The sequence below is a fragment of the Pollicipes pollicipes genome, unplaced genomic scaffold, assembly GCF_011947565.3.
Source record: "Pollicipes pollicipes isolate AB1234 unplaced genomic scaffold, Ppol_2.1 Scaffold_3087;HRSCAF=3621_pilon_pilon_pilon, whole genome shotgun sequence".
Classification (NCBI taxonomy): Eukaryota; Metazoa; Arthropoda; class Thecostraca; order Pollicipedomorpha; family Pollicipedidae; genus Pollicipes; species Pollicipes pollicipes.
In genome coordinates this window covers 14746072-14766190 of record NW_023596225.1, presented here as the reverse complement: position 1 = coordinate 14766190, position 20119 = coordinate 14746072, and the positions used below count along the sequence as shown (strand labels likewise).

Below are 20119 nucleotides of genomic sequence, written 5' to 3'. Positions count from 1 at the left end.
GGATGAAATTCTTACTCTGTTCTGAAACGTGAAGATGTTGGGTACTCCTCGTCCGTCATCGTGCCAGTTGCCAAGACGCCTGCCTGGCGGCGTCTTGATCTCCCTAATAGGATCAAAAGCCGCGGACACCGTCATCTTTGGCTCCGGGTGAATTTGTCCTCGGGACATCCCGGATTTCGGCTGGATCACAGGGTAGTGGATTGCTTTGAAACTTTGTTGGAGTCGAAAATAGTTCAGCTGCCTACAGCTGGGAATTACCGGTGAGTCAACCCCAAGAGAAGTGCAATAACACATGACTTATTCCGATGGCTTTTATATGTGCAGCCACGGCATCACTGGGAGTATCGCTGCCAAATCGTTAAGCTATATCTCAGTTGGCCTTTTTGGTAGCCTTTCGGACGGATCATCTGGCACGCACTGTAATTGGAATCGAATGTATCGGAAGCCATCCCGGGACTGCTCTGCATCTCCCTGATTCGGAGTATGAGTCGACCCGGACCCCTGTCGCACTTACCGGAGTCGGAGACGGAATCCATCCCAGGAGCGTGGATAGGAAGCGGGGTGGATTCCGTCGGGGCGGAATCCATCCCGTGGAGCGTGGATAGGATGCGGAGTGGATTACGGCGGGGTGGAACGAAGCACAAAACTACTGACAAAACCTGTAGATGGGGACACGGACGAACGGGAGCCATTGATCGTTCTCCCTTAGCGTCCCGCCGAAGACACATGATCGGCCACTTCATTAATTATTAGGACGTCAGGCGTCGTCACGTGGATAATCCAGGCTCTTCTGCAGCGGTGACCTTTGTAGTATCCACGTGAACGCGGATAGGTTCGTTCGGCATGCAAATAGATTTGATAGCGGTTGGCGAAACATAAATGAGCTTCAGGCTTGATACTTGTAAGGATAAAGGACACAAGTGTAAACACCAGCGTCGAATGATGTGTCAAGGACATCTCTTGGAAGGTTCCTTTTCCCCAAATTAAAGGCATTGTAGCTACCCGTAGATCACCAAAACTTCGATTAAGGAGCCCCCGATAGCTGAGCTAGGGAGCAATGAATCGGACTCAGAAGACATTTTCTGCATCAAGAGGCACCTTTCCCTGATCATGGGTCCACCTTTATGAATAAGGTAGCCCAGGATCTCGATCTGGTCCCGGGCTCATATTCGGTTCGAGTTATAACCACTATTGCATGGGTGGTTACACCTGTGCGAGAGGGCGTAGTTCAAGTAGGTCGTTCGCCGCAAAGTGTTGCGCTGTTCGCCGTCAAGTGCGCTATATTGGCCATTCATAAACCCAATCATGTGACAGTGCTCACTGCCCCCTTGTCGCGCCACAAGTCGAGTGTGACTCTGTACTCGGACAACAGGAGGTTGTGATCAACCTGCATAAGAGTAGGTTCCCGCGCCCCTGACTGCCGCTTTTGTGGATCGTTTTTCGGCGTCGACACTTTTAGGTGTGACGTATCCAATTGCGCGTGAGCCCGTTGGGCGCGTTTTCCTGTCTGAGTTCGGACCATCCGTTTTTTAGACCAATCGTAGGTCAAGATGGCCATTGCGACCCGACTAGTCGCTGCTTGTGGTCTTATTTCCAAGTTATAAGCTGTTGTAATTTTTTCTGTGTAATTGCCGCCACGCAAAATCGCATCCCTGCCTGCCCGAAAGCAGGTCACCGCCTCCGAATCAGGAAGCGGTGACCTGCAGACCCAGGTTACAGACCAGTGAAATGGATTATGATATCCGTTATGACCAGGATGGTGTCTTGTGCATACCATGGTTCACGGCATGAGTAAGTCGGATGTGAAAGGCCGCTTTTCATTGTTGCAAACCCAGCTGTGTAGCAAAGCACCGGGATCTTTAAACCCGTGGGCTCCACCGGGGCACTCATTTCTGTTTTCGGCTTTGCGCTCTGGGTCAGGCCCGTGGGGGCGGTGGGCGTGCCTTAACGGCAATGGTTCGTTGACCTATTGACGTACGTGTGGCGTTTGACAACGACACTGTTGACTGTACCCTTCCGAAGACTTCGGCCGGGATCCGTGCGTTGATCCTCACAAGATCGCTTGAAACTGGCTCGACTTAAACTTCCTTGGCACCCATATAGATATGACAAATATCAAGTCGTCGTTATCATCACAAAACAGGAGGTCATAAAAATCATAAAACAGGACGACATCATAATAATATCACAAAACAAGAGGCCATCACAAAACAGGAGGCCACCAGTCATACCTTGAAATGCTCAGACTCCTCCAGTTGCTCTCGCTGTGCCACCGTCGTCGAAGGGGAGACATGGTAACAGTGTACCAGCTGTTTCACCGAGGTATGTCGCTGTCGGAAGAGGAGTTCCTGACAAGGCACAACTCGGAGGTGATAAGAGAACACCAATGAAAGCTCAGAAAACCTGGAGCTAGGACTCGCGTTCATCGTAACTCGTTCTGCACGTGGGTCGTCAACGATTGGAACGCTCTTCCACACCCGGTCGTGTCGTCAACCTCAGATGAACAATTCGAGCCTAGGCTTGATATGTATTGGGCTGACATTATGTATGATAGCCCACACTGAATCTACCCATGATTTGAGACTGTTTGGTTACCGGAACAAGAGCCTGACGAGACCGGGACCTACAGGCCTACTGGTCTTTTATAGTTCCCGACCACCATAAGGTAAGGCAAGGTAAAGAGGTGAGGTAAACACTGTTGAACTCGTGATAACGCTCAATAACTACGCCTTCAACCGCGGACAATTTTTAGCATAAATATTTTCAAATATTGGCTAACTTTTTAGGTTCCCCTCTCTCTGGTAGCCCTTTAAACATCGAAAGTGGCGCAGGTACTGCAATCACACCGTAGTATGCACTAAAACGAGCCTTTGCACTGGCCCGCCCCTAAAAGCTTAGCGAAGCGGAATTCCATGTGTGTGGTATTCCCTCGCTTCCTCTCTGTAATATGGCCACCGGACTTATTTAGGATGAGCCGGTTTTTGTGCGGGGTTAGTTAGAGAGCTCCGCCTTCATCTTTTGGCGGTTGACGCCACTGAAAATGTAGTTGCAATAAATTGTTGTGGCGCGACAACCGAGAAAGTTTGTCACTTGCTCATATTGGCAATGTTTGTGACGTGTTGTTGGTAGCATTTTTGTCTCCTTTGTATATGAACATGAAGCAAACATTTTTGCTAGGCCTTGAATAAGTGAAAATAGAGCAAATATATGCATTTTTGGTGGAAGAATCAGAGTTATCAGTTCCTTAAAAGTGATTTGTATTGCCATTGGTAATACTTTCTGCTTCTCTGGTGTTTTCAATTTTTACAGTATGCTTTTATGTTGTTTTTGTGTTGAAACATTACTTAGTAATGGCAAGCAAACTGCAAGTATTAGCTCATACATTTTTGTGCAAACAGGTGTCATTACTTAAGCTGACATGGATTTTCTTCTATTTTAGATGTTTTGTAAGCTTTGCAGATGTTAAGTGTATTTTTCCATGCATCCACATTGACAAATACAATAAAAAGATGTGCTAGGAATAAAACCAATGTGCATATTGCCAAGTCATTGACAGGTGCAGTGAACTGATGAAGACTGTACACATCTTTACTTTTGCCTACCATGTTCCAGAAAAAAATTGCCATCAGTGCAGGCAATGGCAAGTCCAGTACATGATGAAGATATTGTAAGCAAACTGGAAACACTTGATTTACAGGCTAGCCTCAATGAAGACATAGCCACTGTAAGCATTTGCCAGTTTTGCAGATCACTGTGCTTTGCTGATCATGCTTTCTACACTCAATACATGTGTTCTGCATTTGCATGTCATAAACCTTGATAAGATGCTGAATGTGACTAGTTTGAACAGATCATGTAGCAAGTACCAGAATTATCCAGGTGTGAAAATATTGGTAATTTCTGCACAGTGAAGCTCTTTATAAGATGTACATCAATGTTAGAATGTCCAGGCTAGCAGCTATAGCAGCTTTTACCAATGTCCTCCTCACATATAACATTAATTATTATTATGGTATCAGGCTTTCAGCCAATGCGCTGATCAGTGCGCTTCTTTCAGCTGGACACAGATGAATTTCACCTGCCGCCTGTTGATACACTGCCTACACTGGAGAGCATCCTGGGAGAGGATGTTGGTGCTATTTCTCCTGTCACCAGTGGTCACCACCAGGTGGGTTGAATCATACTGGACCTGCAGTAGGTGCTATGTCTGGTCATGCAAACCAACTGTTGAAAAATGAGATGGATGTTTTGCTGTGATGATGCTGTGATGTTGGAAGGATGAATGAGCATATGGTACCAAAAATGTTTCATTCTGTGATGGGGTGTTGCCTGGAAGGAAGGTTCCCAAATGCTCACCACCCTGTTAACTATGGCAATGAAATAATAGTTAAGCAATCCACAGATTTTGAGCTCTTGTGACATTTTGCTCCAGAATCATTAAAACATTCTCAGTAGTGGATTGAAGTAAATTAAACTAGCACCTAACTTATATGATTTAGATGGTTTTTTCTTGTCTTAGAACTTGTATGGCTCATCCCTGTCTCAGAATTGGATTTTGAGGTACAAAAGGCTGGAAAGCACAGTGTCATTATGAGGCTTAACCTGCAATGTCATTAGATTAACAATGCTGTAGATACATGAAATACTGATGCTACTCTTATGGGCAAAACCCACCCGACCCGACCCGACGGTGCGGCGTGGGTGTCCTCCGTCAGCGGCCTCCGGCTCCGTTGCAGGGAGACTCGCAGTCCGAGTCTGGCAGCGTCGGCTCGACCGGCGCCGACAGCGCACCTACCCACGTGCGCCACAGCCCGCTGGCCGGCATTTCGGCGCAGCTGCAGTCTGCGGCGGTACGTCAGGTGATGGCACCGGCCCGCCGCAGACGGGCCGGCGGCGCTCTCCGGCGCGATGCGGTGTCCGGCGGTGGGATGGCGTCACTTTGGGCACGCTATTCGCCATGAATGCACCTGCGAAAATTGGGGTATCGCTCTTCGCGTGGAACGGCCACCGCGTGGAAGCGTGCCTGTTTTGGCCTCGAGGTCACCATGGGAGCTGTTTGTGGGCCAACCCAAGGGATCGTCGGTGCGGCCTTGGCTGTTGTGTTGTTGAAGTACGCGTTGGCCTTTGGTTGTGCTCCCTGTTGTGCTCCCTGTTGTGCTCCCTGTCTGCGTGCCTTGTCACGTGCCTGAGCTGCGCCGGCGCGCCGACAGGAGCGCGTGTCCGCCGGCGTGCCAACGGCGCTGGCAGCCGGTGCCGTCATAGCGGTCGGCACCTCGCATGGCCTCTGCCTTGTGTTCGAGATGCACGAGGCCATGCGGTTCTGCCTGGGCGATGTGGCCACCGGCCAGCGGCTGGGTGCCGTCTCCTGCCTGCACTTGTCTCCAGACGGCAACAGGTGGGCCGTGCCGACGACGGCGGCTGACTGCTGCCCGCCTAGCCGTACCGTCACAGCGCCCTGTCTGCCCCTATGCAACCGTACCAGCTGTTAGTCATGTGTTGATGCGTGTTGTTCTTGAGTCATAGCGTTCTTTTTCGTGCGGACTTATGGACCCGTACCATGCCGTTTCTCAGTGACCACGATCTCACTAACTGACGCGTTGTGACGCTATCGTTCTGCCCGGCGCGGCAGGCTGATGGCCGGCTACGCGCGGGGCCAGATCCAGGTGTATGACCTGAACCAGGGCAAGCTGGTGCTCACCATCAACGAGGGCATACCGTGCGCCGCGGCCGTCATTCATATCCGGGTAACTGCACCGGGTCGGGGTCACCGCGTCACTTATTGCCGCCTAGGTAACCGCCCAGGGAACTAATACTGAGCAGTCACGCAGTGCTCGGCCCCGCGGCAAGTCTTCATAGCCTCAGCATGGACCTCAGCAGCATAGCGCTCATAGCAAAGCGGCAACATAGGTATCAGGTGGTGCTGTGTGTTGGCGCTGCCCGCGCCGGTTAGCGGTCTGAGCCGACGGGGTATGAACACTGGCCTTGTAGGAGCGGACAGGGGCTCAGTACTTTTCTCTCTGTGGGTGCAGTGAATCCGTCCTGTCGCCTGTTCGGCGACGGTGATGGCGATGGTTGTGGTAGTGGTTGTCGCAGCGCTCGGTTGATCTGACAGTAGTGGTACCACAGTTGTTCTGTTGGTGGCTTGTCATGTCTGCTTCCGTAATGGCGGTCGTTGTTTTGTTAAATGTTGGATTTCTGGTTGGTAGTCCACGCCCTGGATAGCCGGTAACCTGGTGACATAGTGGTCCTGCTAAGAGAGCTGTTCCAGTGTATGACAGCCGTGTGTCCGGTATGTGACAGCCGGCCGTGCACCCAGTGCGTCATAGCCGGCCTTGTGGCCGGTGTGTGACGGCCGTGTGGCCGGTGTATGACGGTCTTGTGGCCGGTGTGTGACGGCCTTGTGGCCGGTGTGGTGACGGCCGTGTGGCCGGTGTATGACGGTCTTGTGGTCGGTGTGTGGCGGCCTTGTGGCCGGTGTGTGACGGCCGTGTGGCCGGTGTATGACGGTCTTGTGGTCGGTGTGTGGCGGCCGTGTGGCCGGTGTGTGACGGCCTTGTGGTCGGTGTGTGACGGCCGTGTGGCCGGTGTGGTGACGGCCGTGTGGCCGGTGTATGACGGTCTTGTGGTCGGTGTGGTGACGGCCGTGTGGCCGGTGTGTGACGGCCTTGTGGTCGGTGTGTGACGGCGTGTGGCCGGTGTGTGACGGCCGTTGTGCCGGTTGTGACGGCCGTGTGGCCGGTGTGGGACGGCCGTGTGCCCGATGTGTGACGGCCGTGTGCCCGGGTGCGTGACGGCCGTGTGCCCGGTGTGTGACAGCCGTGTGTCCGGTGTGCGACGGCCGTGTGTCCGGTGTGTGACGGCCGTGTGGCCGGTCTGTGACGGCTGTGTGCCCGTATGTGACAGCCGGCCGTGTGCCCGGTGTGTGACGGCTGTGGCCCGGTGTGTGACGGTGTGGCCGTGTGTGACGGCTGTGTGGCGGTATGTGACGCCTGTGCCCGTGTGTGACGGCCTTGTGCCCGGTCTGTGACGACCGTGTGCCCGGTGTGGACAGCCGGCCGTGCCGCCAGTTCACCGACTGGCCGGACTGGCCGTGTTCACGACAGCGGCGGCTGGTGTTCGAGGGCGGCCTGCGCCGCTCGCTGGGCCGGCGCTCGGCCGACGCGCGCTGCCTCTTCTCCGGCAGCCGGGGCGAGGTGGTGACTGTCGGAGCCGCTGCCCGCCGCCGACCACCCCACCCACGCGCTTCAACCAGCACATGCTGGTCGCTATGGCGACCATGTCTAAGGTGAGGCGGTCACGCGTGGCGCTCGATGCGGCTGGCTTTGTGTCAGTGTTGGTGGCGGCGGTGGCAGGTAGGTGTTTTGCTCACGGCTGCGCTGGCGCACCGCGCACCTGGTGTCATACTTGAGGCCTCTCCACGGCGTAGACGACCACGGCGGATCGGTCAGTCCCAGAAGTAGCCGCGATTGCCGTGAAGGGCGATGTCGGCGATGTCTTGGGACGCCGACCAGCGGACGGCGCCGTCGTCTGACCCGCCGCCGCCCCGCCAGGTGATCGTGGTCAGTGTGCGGCCGCAACTGCGCGTGCTGTTCACCCACCCGCTGGAGGCCGGACCGTTGCATGTACCGCTGCTCGACTGGCAGTTCGTCGTCATCCGGGTCAGCAGCGGCGTCAACATGGTCGACCCCGTGCTCACCTTCGCCAGGAAGTCTACTGTGTACTTCTACCAGGTGCGTCTTGAATGGTCTGATTTTGCTCCTTTCGGTCGTTTACTTGCAGAGGCTTAGCTGAGATCGCTGCCTGAGGGATTGTGACTCGGGTGCCGAAGCTAAATGCTTGCGTTTCGAAGTAAAAAAGACCATTCGTGGTGAGGTACGGATGTTTGGAGTCATAGTGGCCCAGTGATCTCAACGGCGTTTGTTTACGAATATACAAGCATAGTTACCTTTCGCCGGCTGCGGGATGGCTGCCGCTATATTGTGACCGCGTGCCGTTTGTTCGGCGTCCGGCATCGACTGTGTCGGTCACGCACGGACAGCTCGCGATTGAGGAAGAGCAGCCCCTTGACGTCTGCCAGCGCCTTGACACCCGGCCGGCCAGGAGCGCGGCGGCCGACCGGCCCGCTGACGGCCGCGCCGGCGTCGCCAGGTGTGCTGTCCGGCGGAGCGGGTCAAGTTCGTGCCGCTGCAGTGGGTGGAGTTCCCGTTCTTCGTCCAGAACCTGCACTGGATCAGCTCGCGCACGCTGGCGCTGATCGACGGCCAGGAGAAACTGCACCTGTGGGACGTGCGCGGACAGCAGCAGCTCGAGGTGCGACCCGGCGCGCGCCGCCGCCGGGCAGACACCCCGAGCGACGGCGGGTACAGTTAATGCTGCTAGGTAGCAGCTGTAGGAGGGTTCGTGGGGCAGGGTAACTGTTGCTTGCGTACTGAGTCGTGTATGCCTTTTTGGCGTGTGATTAGCAAGGGGTTATTGGAATAAGTTTCGGCTAAAGAGGTGAGTTGTGATTGGCAATCCAATGTGAGGAAACTTTATGTCCACTTGCTAGCAGTGGGAGTTATTAAATATCCACTGGAGTTATCAAATATCCACTTAAATATTGCTGTCCATCGCCAACATATGAGCCATGGTCCATGCAAGTCCATGAACCAACCACGCAAACTTCTTCAGCCAGTTGCGGCGATGGCGCAAGTCCAAAAATGCACTGTCAGCCCTTTGTAGTGTCCAGAGTGGCTTACCAATGGCAATCATAAACGGAGCGGTTAGAGTTGATCCCATGGCATGCTGCGCCACTGGTTATCCCGTTCATATATAAATGACTGCCAGGCGTGCATGAACGCCATACATTGTTTCATGCAGTTTATGATGTGATGCTTCTCTTAGTGTGCGATAGTATGTGTATATTTGTGTTATGATGATATGATAAGGAAAGGCCAACAGAAGCTCTTCTTTTTCGTCGTTCCCAGTAATAAGGTTGGCGTGACAATCAGATACCAGGCGATGTTGGTGAACTTGCGAGGTGTGAAAACTGAAAAAGAAGTAAACCTTCGTTAATGAATGTGAATTTCACTTAATTGAAAACACATGGTGGAAACAAGCACAAAATAATTACGCGATTAGCAATCCTGATGCTCAATGTGCTTACTAATAGTCTGGTCGACTAGAGATCGATCTAAATTTGAGCTTGCCAATCACTGACCTGGTGCCGACCTAAACGTCAGTACTCGGGGTTGGAGAAGGCTGTCGTTCCATCTCCAGTTCCGTCGGCTAAAACCGATGATTGTTCATGTACTAGAAATATAAAAGACGCAGATGCTGGAACGCGTCGCGAAAAAGTTGTATTCAGAAAACGTGTTGTCTCGTGTGTTGTCGACTCATATTTACGTTATGATCTCGTCACAGAGGATGATATGACGTCGTTTCAGACATTGGATCTCAGTTTTGTGAAAATGGTCTATTCCACAAGCTACTTCAAAGGGCTGGCAACGGGAGGAAACGTCAGCAAGGCAATGGTGAGCAGCGGAATGATCATTGAACGGTAACCCACGATCTCCACCGCATGACCATAAGAAGAGGGAAAATGGATACCAGTTTTCGTGTGAATCTTTTGTAACCCAAATGTTGCTTGGCCGGGCGTTGCGTATCCGTGTATGCCTATGGATTGTGTGTGAGGCCATGTCGCAAATTTCTGTTCAGTCTGTACTACATCATCTGTTTGCGTGGGGTTGCACGCACACATCTATGTAAGCTCGTATACGTCAATGCATTGCACGGAGAGACGCGCACGCGCACATGCCGAGTCAAGACCCAGACCGTTCTGCCCGGCACCGAGTGCTGTCCGTCTGCCGACAGGCTGTGGCCGGCGAGAAGGCCTGCTTCGAGTCGTGCGCCGTCTCCAGCGGCCAGCTGCTGCTGCTCGGCACGCGCGGCGTGCACGTGGTGACGCTGCGCACGTGGCTGGAGCGGCTGGAGTCGCACGTGCGCGCCGGCGAGTTCGCGGCGGCACTCCGGCTGGCGTGGGGCATGTACACCGAGCAGAGTCCGGCGGCGACCGGCGCGCGCGCCGCCTCCGGTCGCCGACAGGCCATCATCAAAGAGCGGGTGCGTGGGTGCCGTGGCGCCACAACCGGGGGTCTGAACGCATTCTGGTGTGCCGGCTGGCATGCCAGTTTGTGGCAGCAGATGTCTGCGGGGCGATTGTCCCGCGTGGTGCTCTGGCGCCGGGACTCTTTTTCGCTCCCATTTCTTGCCTTGGCTGCTGTGTTTTCTGCGTCTTTGCTTGCTTTCCTCGCCTTCGTTCGTGCGTCAGTCGGAGCCGCCTCTTGTTCGGCGGACCCGGTGGCTGCTGCGCGGCGTGACTGGTGCCTGTCGTGCCCTCCCGCCGCCGCCGCCGCCGCCGCCGCCCCTCTCAGGGTGACCTTCCGCCTGCCGCCGTCAGATGCTGTCGCTGGTGGACGAGTGGCTGCTCTTCTGTCTGGCCGCCGACCAGCGGGATCAGTCGCTGACCCAGGCCCTGCCCACCTGTGTGCAGTACCTGCTCGACCTGGACGAAAGGTAGCGCCGCGCTGCCCGGCCCGCCTTCCAAACGGCTTAGTGTGGCGGCCCGGTGGGGTCATCAGCAGTGAATACGCGTGTGACTTGTGAGAGGCCCGATTTCCACTGCAGTTTGCCAGCCACTTGCGCTTTGCTTGCATCACGGGCTTTCCTTTTGTCCGCCATTGATGGATGTGGCACTGTTTGTTCGTATTTATGTTCCGTTGGGGCGACACTAGCGTGCTGCCCATACCCAGCGAATCACAGCGTGTCTGCGAGGTATGTGCTGTTTGTCATCAGTTCAGTATTGGTTGTGTTCGCTGTCGATATGCTGTTTGTCGTTCGCTGAACTCCCTGCGCGTCGGCCAGTGCGGTGCTGTTCGGCCGTGTTGTGGGTCTGCTGGAGCCAGAACCGGCCGCGTATCAGCTGTTGCTGGAGGCGCTGCTGCCGCACATCGTGTCCGGCCGGCTGACGGCGCCGCCGCCGCTGCTCATGCAGCAGCTGGTGACGCACCTGGAGCACCAGGACCAGCTGCAGGTGCGTGGCGCCCCGTCGCTCGTGTGCGGTGTGTGCTGGACCCGCGCCAGACGGCGTGAGCGGGGGTGTGGCGGTGGACTGCGGCCAGCCGGCGGCGCGGCGGGCGTGATCACGCCGCTGCGCTCAGTAAGCGTCTGGTGCGGCTGATAACGGCCATTGGTGGTGCGTTTTGTATCATTCGCTGCCCTGGTGTCGGTTTGCACAGTGTAAAGAACGCGGTTTCTGGTCGGAAGCTGCGTGGCCAGCGCGGACGATCCCAGAGGCGACCATGCCCGCACCAGCCGGACCGACTCAGGTCACAGTTGCTCGGCCTGGTCGACGGAGAGGTCACGGGCTCCACCGGCCGGACGTTCCAGCGGCGCATCCGGCACTGGCCCGGCGGCGCACACAACATGACGGCGGCGCCGCACGTTCAGCTGTGGTCCGTGCAGTGTCCAGTGATGGTCGGCTGAGGCCGTGCCGCGTCCGACAGGCGCTGCAGGAGTGTCTGGTGCGGGCGTCCAGCCGTGGTCCGTGCAGTGTCCAGTGAGAGTCGATTGAGGCCGTGCCGCGTCCGACAGGCGCTGCAGGAGTGTCTGGTGCTGGCGTCCAGCAGTAGTCTGTACAGTGTTCAGTAAGAATCGACTGAGGCCGTGCCGCGTCCGACAGGCGCTGGAGGAGTGTCTGGTGCGGGTGGAGCTCGGGTCGCTGGACATACACCAGGTGCTGCCGCTGTGCTGGCGGCGCGGCCTCTACGACGCCATCATCCGGATCCACACGGCCGGCATGGGCGACTACCTGTCGCCGCTGCTCGAGCTGCTGGACCGCCTCAGTCAGCTGCTGACGGACGGTACGGGGCCAGGGAGGGCCGTCGCTGTCGCTGTCGCCGTTCCATCGCCATCACCATCACTATCACCATCACCATTACTATCATCGTCACCATCATCATCAACATTACCATCACCATCACCATCAACATCACCATCACCATTACCGTCACCATCGGCATTGACATTACCATCATCATCACTATCACCATCACCATCACCATCCCCATTACCATCACCAGCACCATCCTCATCCTCATCCTCATCCCCATCCCCATCCCCGTCCCCGTCCCCGTCCCCGTCCCCGTCCCCGTCCCCATCCCCGTCCCCGTCCCCGTCCCCATCCCCATCCCCATCCCCGTCCCCGTCCCCGTCCCCGTCCCCATCCCCATCCCCATCCCCATCTCCGTCCCCGTTCCCCGGGGCGGAGCGGCTTGCGGACCGGTCCGGCCGTGCGGCACGGAGGCAGAGCGACTCTGCTGGAGATTGTGTGGATGTCCGTGCCAATAAGGCGCCCATGACGTCGTACCGGTGGGGACAAGGCAGACGGCAGTACTGCCGCCGTGACTCCCCGGTGGGAACAGCCCCATGTCATGGCGAGCAAATGGCGCACTGATTCCTTGCGAGACCCCTTCGTCTTCGTCCGGGCTGTGCTGCATTCGCCGCCGTAGCGTATCACGAGCGCAGTTGAGGCCGGGGTCTCGGCGCCGCAGTCGCTCCACTTGATATGCGTTTCGCGCTCGAGTGCTGGTCTGCCCCGGCCGCAGGCGCCCCTCTGATGGACGGCCAGGCGCAGCTGGGCAACAAGCTGCTGGTGTACATCTCGAGCTGCCTGGCGGGCCGCGGCTACCCAGCCGGCCAGATCCCGGCCGAGCGCGTGCACGACGTCAAGCTGGCCGTGCTCAGTGCGCTCACGGCCGTCCACTCAAAGAACGCGGCCGACGCCGAGCCGCCCTACCCGCACCTCAGGTCAGCAGGGTCACGGGTCCCGCACCTCAGGTCAGCAGGGTCACGGGCCCTCATCTCAGGTCAGGAGGGTCCCAGTCCCGCACCTCAGGTCAGGAGGGTCACGGGCCCTCATCTCAAGTCAGGAGGGTCGCAGTCCCGCACCTCAGGTCAGGAGGGTCACGGGTCCCGCACCTCAGGCCAGGAGGGTCACGGGTCCCGCACCTCAGGTCAGGAGGGTCACGGGCCCTCATCTCAAGTCAGGGTCACGGCTCCCTCATCTCAGGTCGGTAGGGTCACAGTCCCGCACCTCAGGTCAGGGGGGTCACGGGTCCCTCATCTCAGGTCAGGAGGGTCACAGTCCCGCATCTCAGGTCAGCAGGGTCACAGTCCCGCATCTCAGGTCAGCAGGTCACAATCCCGCATCTCAGGTCAGCAGGGTCACGGGTCCCTCATCTCAGGTGAGGAGGGTCACAGTCCCGCATCTCAGGTCAGCAGGGTCACAATCCCGCATCTCAGGTCAGCAGGGTCACGGGTCCCGCATCTCAGGTCAGGAGGGTCGCAGTCCCGCATCTCAGGTCAGCAGGGTCACAATCCCGCATCTCAGGTCAGCAGGGTCACGGGTCCCGCATCTCAGGTCAGGAGGGTTACAGTCCCGCACCTCGGGTCAGGAGGGTCACAGTCCCGCATCTCAGGTCAGCAGGGTCACAATCCCGCATCTCAGGTCAGCAGGGTCACGGGTCCCTCATCTCAGGTCAGGAGGGTCAAGTCCCGCATCTCAGGTCAGCAGGGTCACAGTCCCGCATCTCAGGTCAGCAGGGCCACAATCTCGCGCCTCAGGTCAGAAGCGTCACGGGCCCCGCACCTCAGGTCAGAATGGTAGCGGGCCTAGCACTTAAGGTCTGGACGCCCACCGGATCGCACTCCGATCTAACCGTAACTAATCACGAAGTTTGCTTCCGGAATTGTTGAAGATTCTGCAGACGGACCTCCCATCCGGTCTGTGCAGGCTGAAAATTGGAGTGTCGCCGGGCTCTGACGTCACGGATGCTGTGTTACCTGAGTGCTGTGTGGCCTTTCGCCGAGCTTAGCCTGATGCTGTCGCAGGACGCTGCTGACGTTCGACACCCGCGAGTTCCTGAACGTGCTGTCGCTGTCGTTTGAGGAGGATGTGTTCACATCGGAGCTGGGCATGCGCCAGCGCCAGCGCATCGTCGACATCCTGCTGACCCTGATGGTGGACCGGGAGGAATACTCGGTGCGGAGCTGCCGCCGTCGTGCACTGCCGGCCCGGGCTGGCTGCTTGCTGTCACCTGGCCCGGTGCCGGCCAGCCAGCACTGTGATACGCCTCACTCACCTGTGGAACTGTGACAGGAAGCTGTTCACGCCATGCGTTGGCTGGGGAATCAAAGCAGATGTCGAGCGCAGGCTGCTGGTTGTATTGGTGGTCATGCATGTTTGCAGAACTTACCTTGGTTTCTGATATGATACGGAAACTTCGTCCATGTGTGAGTGAAGCACAGTGCGTAATTAGGAACTGACATTTCTTACACGCCACGCATATTTGACGTGCGCACCATAGACTGACTGCAGGGGTGCGTTAGGCGGCCACCTCCGCTGCCGCTGATGCCGTGCCGTGTGTGGGGCGGTCAGAGGTGGGGGTCTGCCTGTGGGACGCCGCGGCGCCGCCCTCCCGCGTTAGGCGGCCACCTCCGCTGCCGCTGATCCGTGCCGTGTGTGGGGCGGTCAGAAGTGGGGGTCTGCCTGTGGGACGCCGCGGCGCCACCCTCCCGCTCACAGCTCCGTCTGGCCGGCAGCCCTCGCAGCTGGGCTCCCTCTTCACCTTCATCGCTCGCCAGATGGCGCTGCCCAACAGCACCGTGTCCGTGTCGCGCGATCTCTTCGATAAGGCGAGTGCGACCTCCGCGCTGTCGGCAGAGTCCCGTGCGGTCGCGTTGACGTTGTCGGCGCTTCGTGCCTAAGGAAACATCCAGCCTTGTGTTTTCCTGCGTGCGTGCGTGCGTGCGTGCGTGTGTGTGTGTGTGTGTGTGTGTGTGTTGTGCTGTCGGTGCATGCTTCCTGTGTCGAACTGAGTTTGGCGATGTCTTAATGCGCGCACGACATTGGCAAACTGTTGCTGATCACACCCGTTATGATGGGGGGGGGGGGGGGGGGGCAGCATATTAAGACTCGTACCGTCTCTCGTCGCGCGCTCCCGGCAATGGGTCGGGGCAAGTGGCTGTCGTCTCCGCGCGGCCGGCCGCGGTACGTGCGGCCCCTGACGCTCGCCCACTGCTCCAGGTGGTGGACCACCTGACAGTGCCGGGCGACACGGCGCACCACGAGGAGCGTCAGCAGGCCCTCTGCGAGCTCATCTCCACCGGCGTGCTGGAGCACTACGACACCGAGCGGCTGGCACAGCTGGCCGAAAAGGCCAAATTGTAAGCTTAACGCTGGCCGCTGCAGATAGCTGAATGGCTGTCATGGCTGGCAACCCACCAGATGCTTGGTGGCCGTCATTGCGCTTTCTAACGTGATTTCTGTTCGGCTGCTTAGTGGCCAAACATGAGTCATATGCATTGCGCCGTTGCGGGGTCTCCGAGTATTACAGTACTGGCCGGTATCTGCCACTTGGGCGCCGTACAGCGGCGTATCTGACCGTGTCGGCTGCTCATGTACTGTACAGCGGCGGGTCTGACCGTGTCGGCTGCTCCTGTACTGTTCAGCGGCGGGTCTGACCGTGTCGGCTGCTCCTGTACAGTACGGCGGCGGGTCTGACCGTATCGGCTGCTCTTGTACTGTACAGCGGCGGGTCTGACCGTGTCGGCTGCTCCTGTACCGTACAGCGGCGGGTCTGACCGTGTCGGCTGCTCCTGTACCGTACGGCGGCGGGTCTGACCGTGTCGGCTGCTCCTGTACTGTACAGCGGCGGGTCTGACCGTGTCGGCTGCTCCTGCACCGTACAGCGGCGGGTCTGACCGTGTGGGCTGCTCCTGTACCGTACGGCGGCGGGTCTGACCGTGTCGGCTGCTCCTGTACCGTACAGCGGCGGGTCTGACCGTGGCGGCTGCTCCTGTGCCGTACAGCGGCGGGTCTGACCGTGTCGGCTGCTCCTGTACTGTTCAGCGGTGAATCTGACCGTGTCGGCTGCTCCTGTGCCGTACAGCGGCGGGTCTGACCGTGTCGGCCGCTCCTGTGCCGTACAGCGGCGGGTCTGACCGTGTCGGCCGCTCTTGCTCGTACAGCGGCTGGTCTGACCATGTCGGCCGCTCCTGTGCCGTTATGCGGCGTATCTGACCGTGTCGGCCGCTCCTGTACCGTCAGGCGGCGTATCTGACCGTGTCGGCCGCTCCTGTGCCGTTAGGCGGCGTATCTGACCGTGTCGGCCGCTCCTGTGCCGTTAGGCGGCGTATCTGACCGTGTCGGCCGCTCCTGTACCGTTAGGTGGCGTATCTGACCGTGTCGGCTGCTTCTGTACTGTACAGCGGCGGGTCTGACCATGTAGGCCGCTCCTGTGCCGTTATGCGGCGTATCTGACCGTGTCGGCCGCTCCTGTACCGTTATGCGGCGTATCTGACCGTGTCGGCCGCTCCTGTACCGTACAGCGGCGGGTCTGACCGTGTCGGCTGCTCCTGTACCGTACAGCGGCGGGTCTGACCGTGTCGGCTGCTCCTGTACTGTTCAGCGGCGGGTCTGACCGTGTCGGCCGCTCCTGTACCGTTATGCGGCGTATCTGACCGTGTCGGCCGCTCCTGTACCGTACAGCGGCGGGTCTGACCGTGTCGGCTACTCTGTACCGTACAGCGGCGGGTCTGACCGTGTCGGCTGCTCCTGTACCGTACAGCGGCGGGTCTGACCGTGTCGGCTGCTCCTGTACTGTTCAGCGGCGGGTCTGACCGTGTCGGCCGCTCCTGTACCGTACAGCGGCGGGTCTGACCGTGTCGGCCGCTCTTGCTTGTACAGCGGCTGGTCTGACCATGTCGGCCGCTCCTGTGCCGTTAGGCGGCGTATCTGACCGTGTCGGCCGCTCCTGTACCGTTAGGCGGCGTATCTGACCGTGTCGGCCGCTCCTGTGCCGTACAGCGGCGGGTCTGACCGTGTGTGCCGCTCCCCAGCTACGCCATCTGCCAGCTGCTGTACGAGCGGCGCGGCGAGCACGACCGCACGGCCGGCTGTATGCTGCGGCACCGGCCGGCCGCGGCGCGCTGCACACCGCTTCCTGGCCGACCGAGCGGCTGCCGAGCGGGCCGGCGCCGGCGCGCCGCGGTCCGGCCGCCCGCGACAGCGCCTCCGTGGCGCTCAGCCTGCTGACGGTGAGCCGCCGCACGGTCTGGGTCGGGGCTGGCCCGCCGCCGTCCGGCCGCCCCGCGACGGCGCCTCCGCGGCGCTCAGTCTGCTGACGGTGAGCCGCCGCGCGGTCTGCAGTCGGGGCTGGGCCCGCCGCCGTCCGGCCGCCCCGTGACAGCGCCTCCGTGGCGCTCAGCCTGTTGACGGTGAGCCGCCGCACGGTCTGTGGTCGGGGCTGGGCCGCCGCCGTCCGGCCGCCCCGTGACAGCGCTCCGTGGCGCTCAGCCTGCTGACGGTGAGCCGCCGCACGGTCTGCGGTCGGGGCTGGGCCCGCCGCGGTCCGGCCGCCCCGCGACAGCGCCTCCGTGGCGCTCAGCCTGCTGACGGTGAGCCGCCACACGGTCTGTGGTCGGCGCTTGGCTCGCGGACGGAGCGGGTGCTGGTCCCCGGTTGGATTGCCCCAGCAAGGTGGGCGCGGCTGGGCGGGGATCACGACACTGGGGCCAGCAAGTCCCAGAATTGTGTTATAAATGCGCGTTTGGCTGATACATCTATGCAGTGTGATTGGCTGCTTAGATCAATTGTTCCGTTGATGTGTGTGAAGTCCTTGCATTTCGCGGTGACTAATGCATGTTCGTCTTTAAAAGGTCGCCGCCACGACCTTGCATGTTAATAAGGGTTCCCATGCAGCAGTATGACTGCGTCTTGGCGCGCTGTTTTGTAGCTGCTCACGAATTGAGGTATTCGTAAGGCTTTTTCATGTCATGCCCACGGGGTTTTCTACTCATCCTGTAGTGCACACACACACGGGTGATGTCTTATCCCTGCAATGCACAGCACAGTGCCAGTTCTGATTGTGACCGCACCGCGCCGCCGCTGGCCGCGTCTCCGTGGGGGGCCGCGTGTGACGGCCGGTTCGGCCACAGGAGCTGGTGAAGATCGACGTGGCGGCCACGGCCACGCTCTTCACCACCTGTCTGTCGCGACACCTGGAGGCGGCCGTCCAGACGCTGGCTCCGTGGCCTCAGCAGCAGTACCGCTTCCTCGGCGCCGTCCTGCAGCAGAGGTGGGTCCCGCTGTCGTTCCGCAGCAGAGGTGGGTCCCGCTGTCGTTCTGCAGCAGAGGTGGGTCCCGCTGTCGTCCTGCAGCAGAGGTGGGTCCCGCTGTCGTTCTGCAGCAGAGGTGGGTCCCGCTGTCGTCCTGCAGCAGAGGTGGGTCCCGCTGTCGCCCTGCAGCAGAGGTGGGTCCCGCTGTCGCCCTGCAGCAGAGGTGGGTCCCGCTGTCATCCTGCGGCAGAGGTGGGTCCCACTGTCGTGCAGCAGAGGTGGGTCGCGCTGTCGTCCTGCAGCAGAGGTGGGTCGCGCTGTCGTCCTGCAGCAGAGGTGGGTCCTGCTGTCGTTCTGCAGCAGAGGTGGGTCCCGTTGTTATCTTGCAGCAGAGGTGGGTCCCGCTGTCGGTCTGCAGCAGAGGTGGGTCGCGCTGTTATCCTGCAGCAGAGGTGGGTCCCACTGTCGTTCTGCAGCAGAGGTGGGTCCCGCTGTCGTTCTGCAGCAGGGGTGGGTCGCGTTGTCGTCCTGCAGCAGAGGTGGGTCGCGCTGTCGTCCTGCAGCAGGGGTGGGTCCCGCTGTTATCCTGCAGCAGGGGTGGGTCCCGCTGTCGTTCTTTAGCGGTGCCTCTGCTGTGTCCCCGCCGTGACGCCCGAGCGCTGCCTGGTGTCAGCCGGACCGGCCGGGGTGTGAGGGCTGCGGACAGGCGCTGGCGGCCGGTGATGTGCTGGGCGCCGCCCGGTGGTTGCTTGTCGCGGCCAGCTCCAGCTGCGGCGCTTCAGCTCTCGGGCCGTGACCGATGTTCAGGCGTTATGTTAGTCCCTGTGTCGTGCTGCTCTTCAGGATCTGTAGGCGTACGAGCAGTTTGGTGCGTGGTAGTTTGCAACGCTTACGGTTGGGAGTGGGAAGCGTATCGGACCCGTCCGCCGTCAGCTCCACTGCGACTCTGTTTTCTATGTGTCAGCCCCTCTCCTACGGGCGGTCCAGTTCCAGTGTTGTGCCACTGTTTACCCACCAGTCTCTCTGACCATTGGTCCGGTGTGTCGTCAGTTCCAGTGTGGTGCTGCCCGCCTCCGTGCACCGGCGGCATCTGGACCTGATGTGCCAGCTCGACCAGGACCAGGTGGTCCAGTTTCTCAGCAGCCAGGACGTGCTTGATGTCGAACAGTACCTGCAGGTATGTTTCAGTGCCCAGATACAGCTGTGCCTGCTAGCGTGTTCAGTCTAACTTTATGTCTGTGTTCCCTGTTCAAGAGTTTGAACCTGTACGCGCTGGTCCAAATAGCGTACCTTGTCACGCTGCTACCATCTCGTCTAATGCTCTTTTACAGATTTGTCAGAAGGCGGGCAACAAAGAGGGGGAGGCCTACCTGCTGGACCTGAAAGGCGACACTGTGGCCGCCTTGGGGGCTCTGGTGGACGGCCTGGACGGCCTCGGACAGGTGAGCCATTCCTTTGCTTTGACCCCGACAGTGATGAGAAAACAGCGCCATACCGTAGGCACCAGGACGTAAGATCGCTGTGATCAGCGGGGGTGACGCGGTCACTCTGCGACCAATGAAGATGTTACGTGGCTTCGTTGTGTGGGACGGGGGGGGGTGGGGGGGGGGGGGGGGAATCCGTGCATAAGCGTGACTTCGTGTTTAGTCTGTGGTCGATGTGTGACCTAGAGCTAGTTGAGGGGGGGGGGGGGGCTGGCATAGGGCAGCGTCACCGTGTGAGACAGGTGGGCCGTGCGAGTGTCATTCCGCCGCCAGTGAGGCTGTCTCATGGTTCCGCTTATGTCAGTACTGGATCTGCACAATCTCCTCCAGCTGAGCCCTGGAGTGCGCCTGTGTGTCCGCGCCGCGCGGCTTGAGGGCCGCCGTCAGTGGCTCGGCAGGTGCGTCCCCGCCGCCAGTGGTCCGGCAGGTGACGTCAGCCCGTGTGTCCCGGCCGACAGGGGGACGGCGGCCGGCCGGAG

General features: G+C 59.2%; 1 protein-coding gene across 1 annotated transcript; it reads left to right on the top strand.

The window, feature by feature from the left end:
• Positions 1-6760: 6760 nt before the first annotated feature.
• LOC119089778 (vacuolar protein sorting-associated protein 8 homolog) lies at positions 6761-20071 on the top strand. The gene is made up of 19 exons (XM_037212592.1): positions 6761-6805; positions 7184-7285; positions 7551-7730; positions 8149-8310; positions 9853-10101; positions 10439-10554; positions 10903-10972; positions 11033-11197; positions 11720-11840; positions 12645-12828; positions 13930-14080; positions 14641-14733; positions 15125-15264; positions 17109-17136; positions 17379-17405; positions 18037-18176; positions 19207-19333; positions 19488-19598; positions 20039-20071. The coding sequence occupies exons 1-19, from the start codon at positions 6761-6763 to the stop codon at positions 20069-20071; spliced, it is 2244 nt and encodes a 747-aa protein (XP_037068487.1).
• The last annotated feature ends 48 nt before the right edge of the window (positions 20072-20119 follow it).

Excerpts from the sequence above, each read along its gene's own strand:
- LOC119089778 (XM_037212592.1), top strand. The coding sequence starts at position 6,761 with ATGTGTGACGGCCGTGTGCCCGGGTGCGTGACGGCCGTGTGCCCG. Across the intron at positions 10,973-11,032 it reads CGTATCAGCTGTTGCTGGAG|CAGCTGGTGACGCACCTGGA; the intron begins GCGCTGCTGCCG and ends CTGCTCATGCAG. Across the intron at positions 18,177-19,206 it reads GGCGCCGTCCTGCAGCAGAG|TTCCAGTGTGGTGCTGCCCG; the intron begins GTGGGTCCCGCT and ends GTGTGTCGTCAG.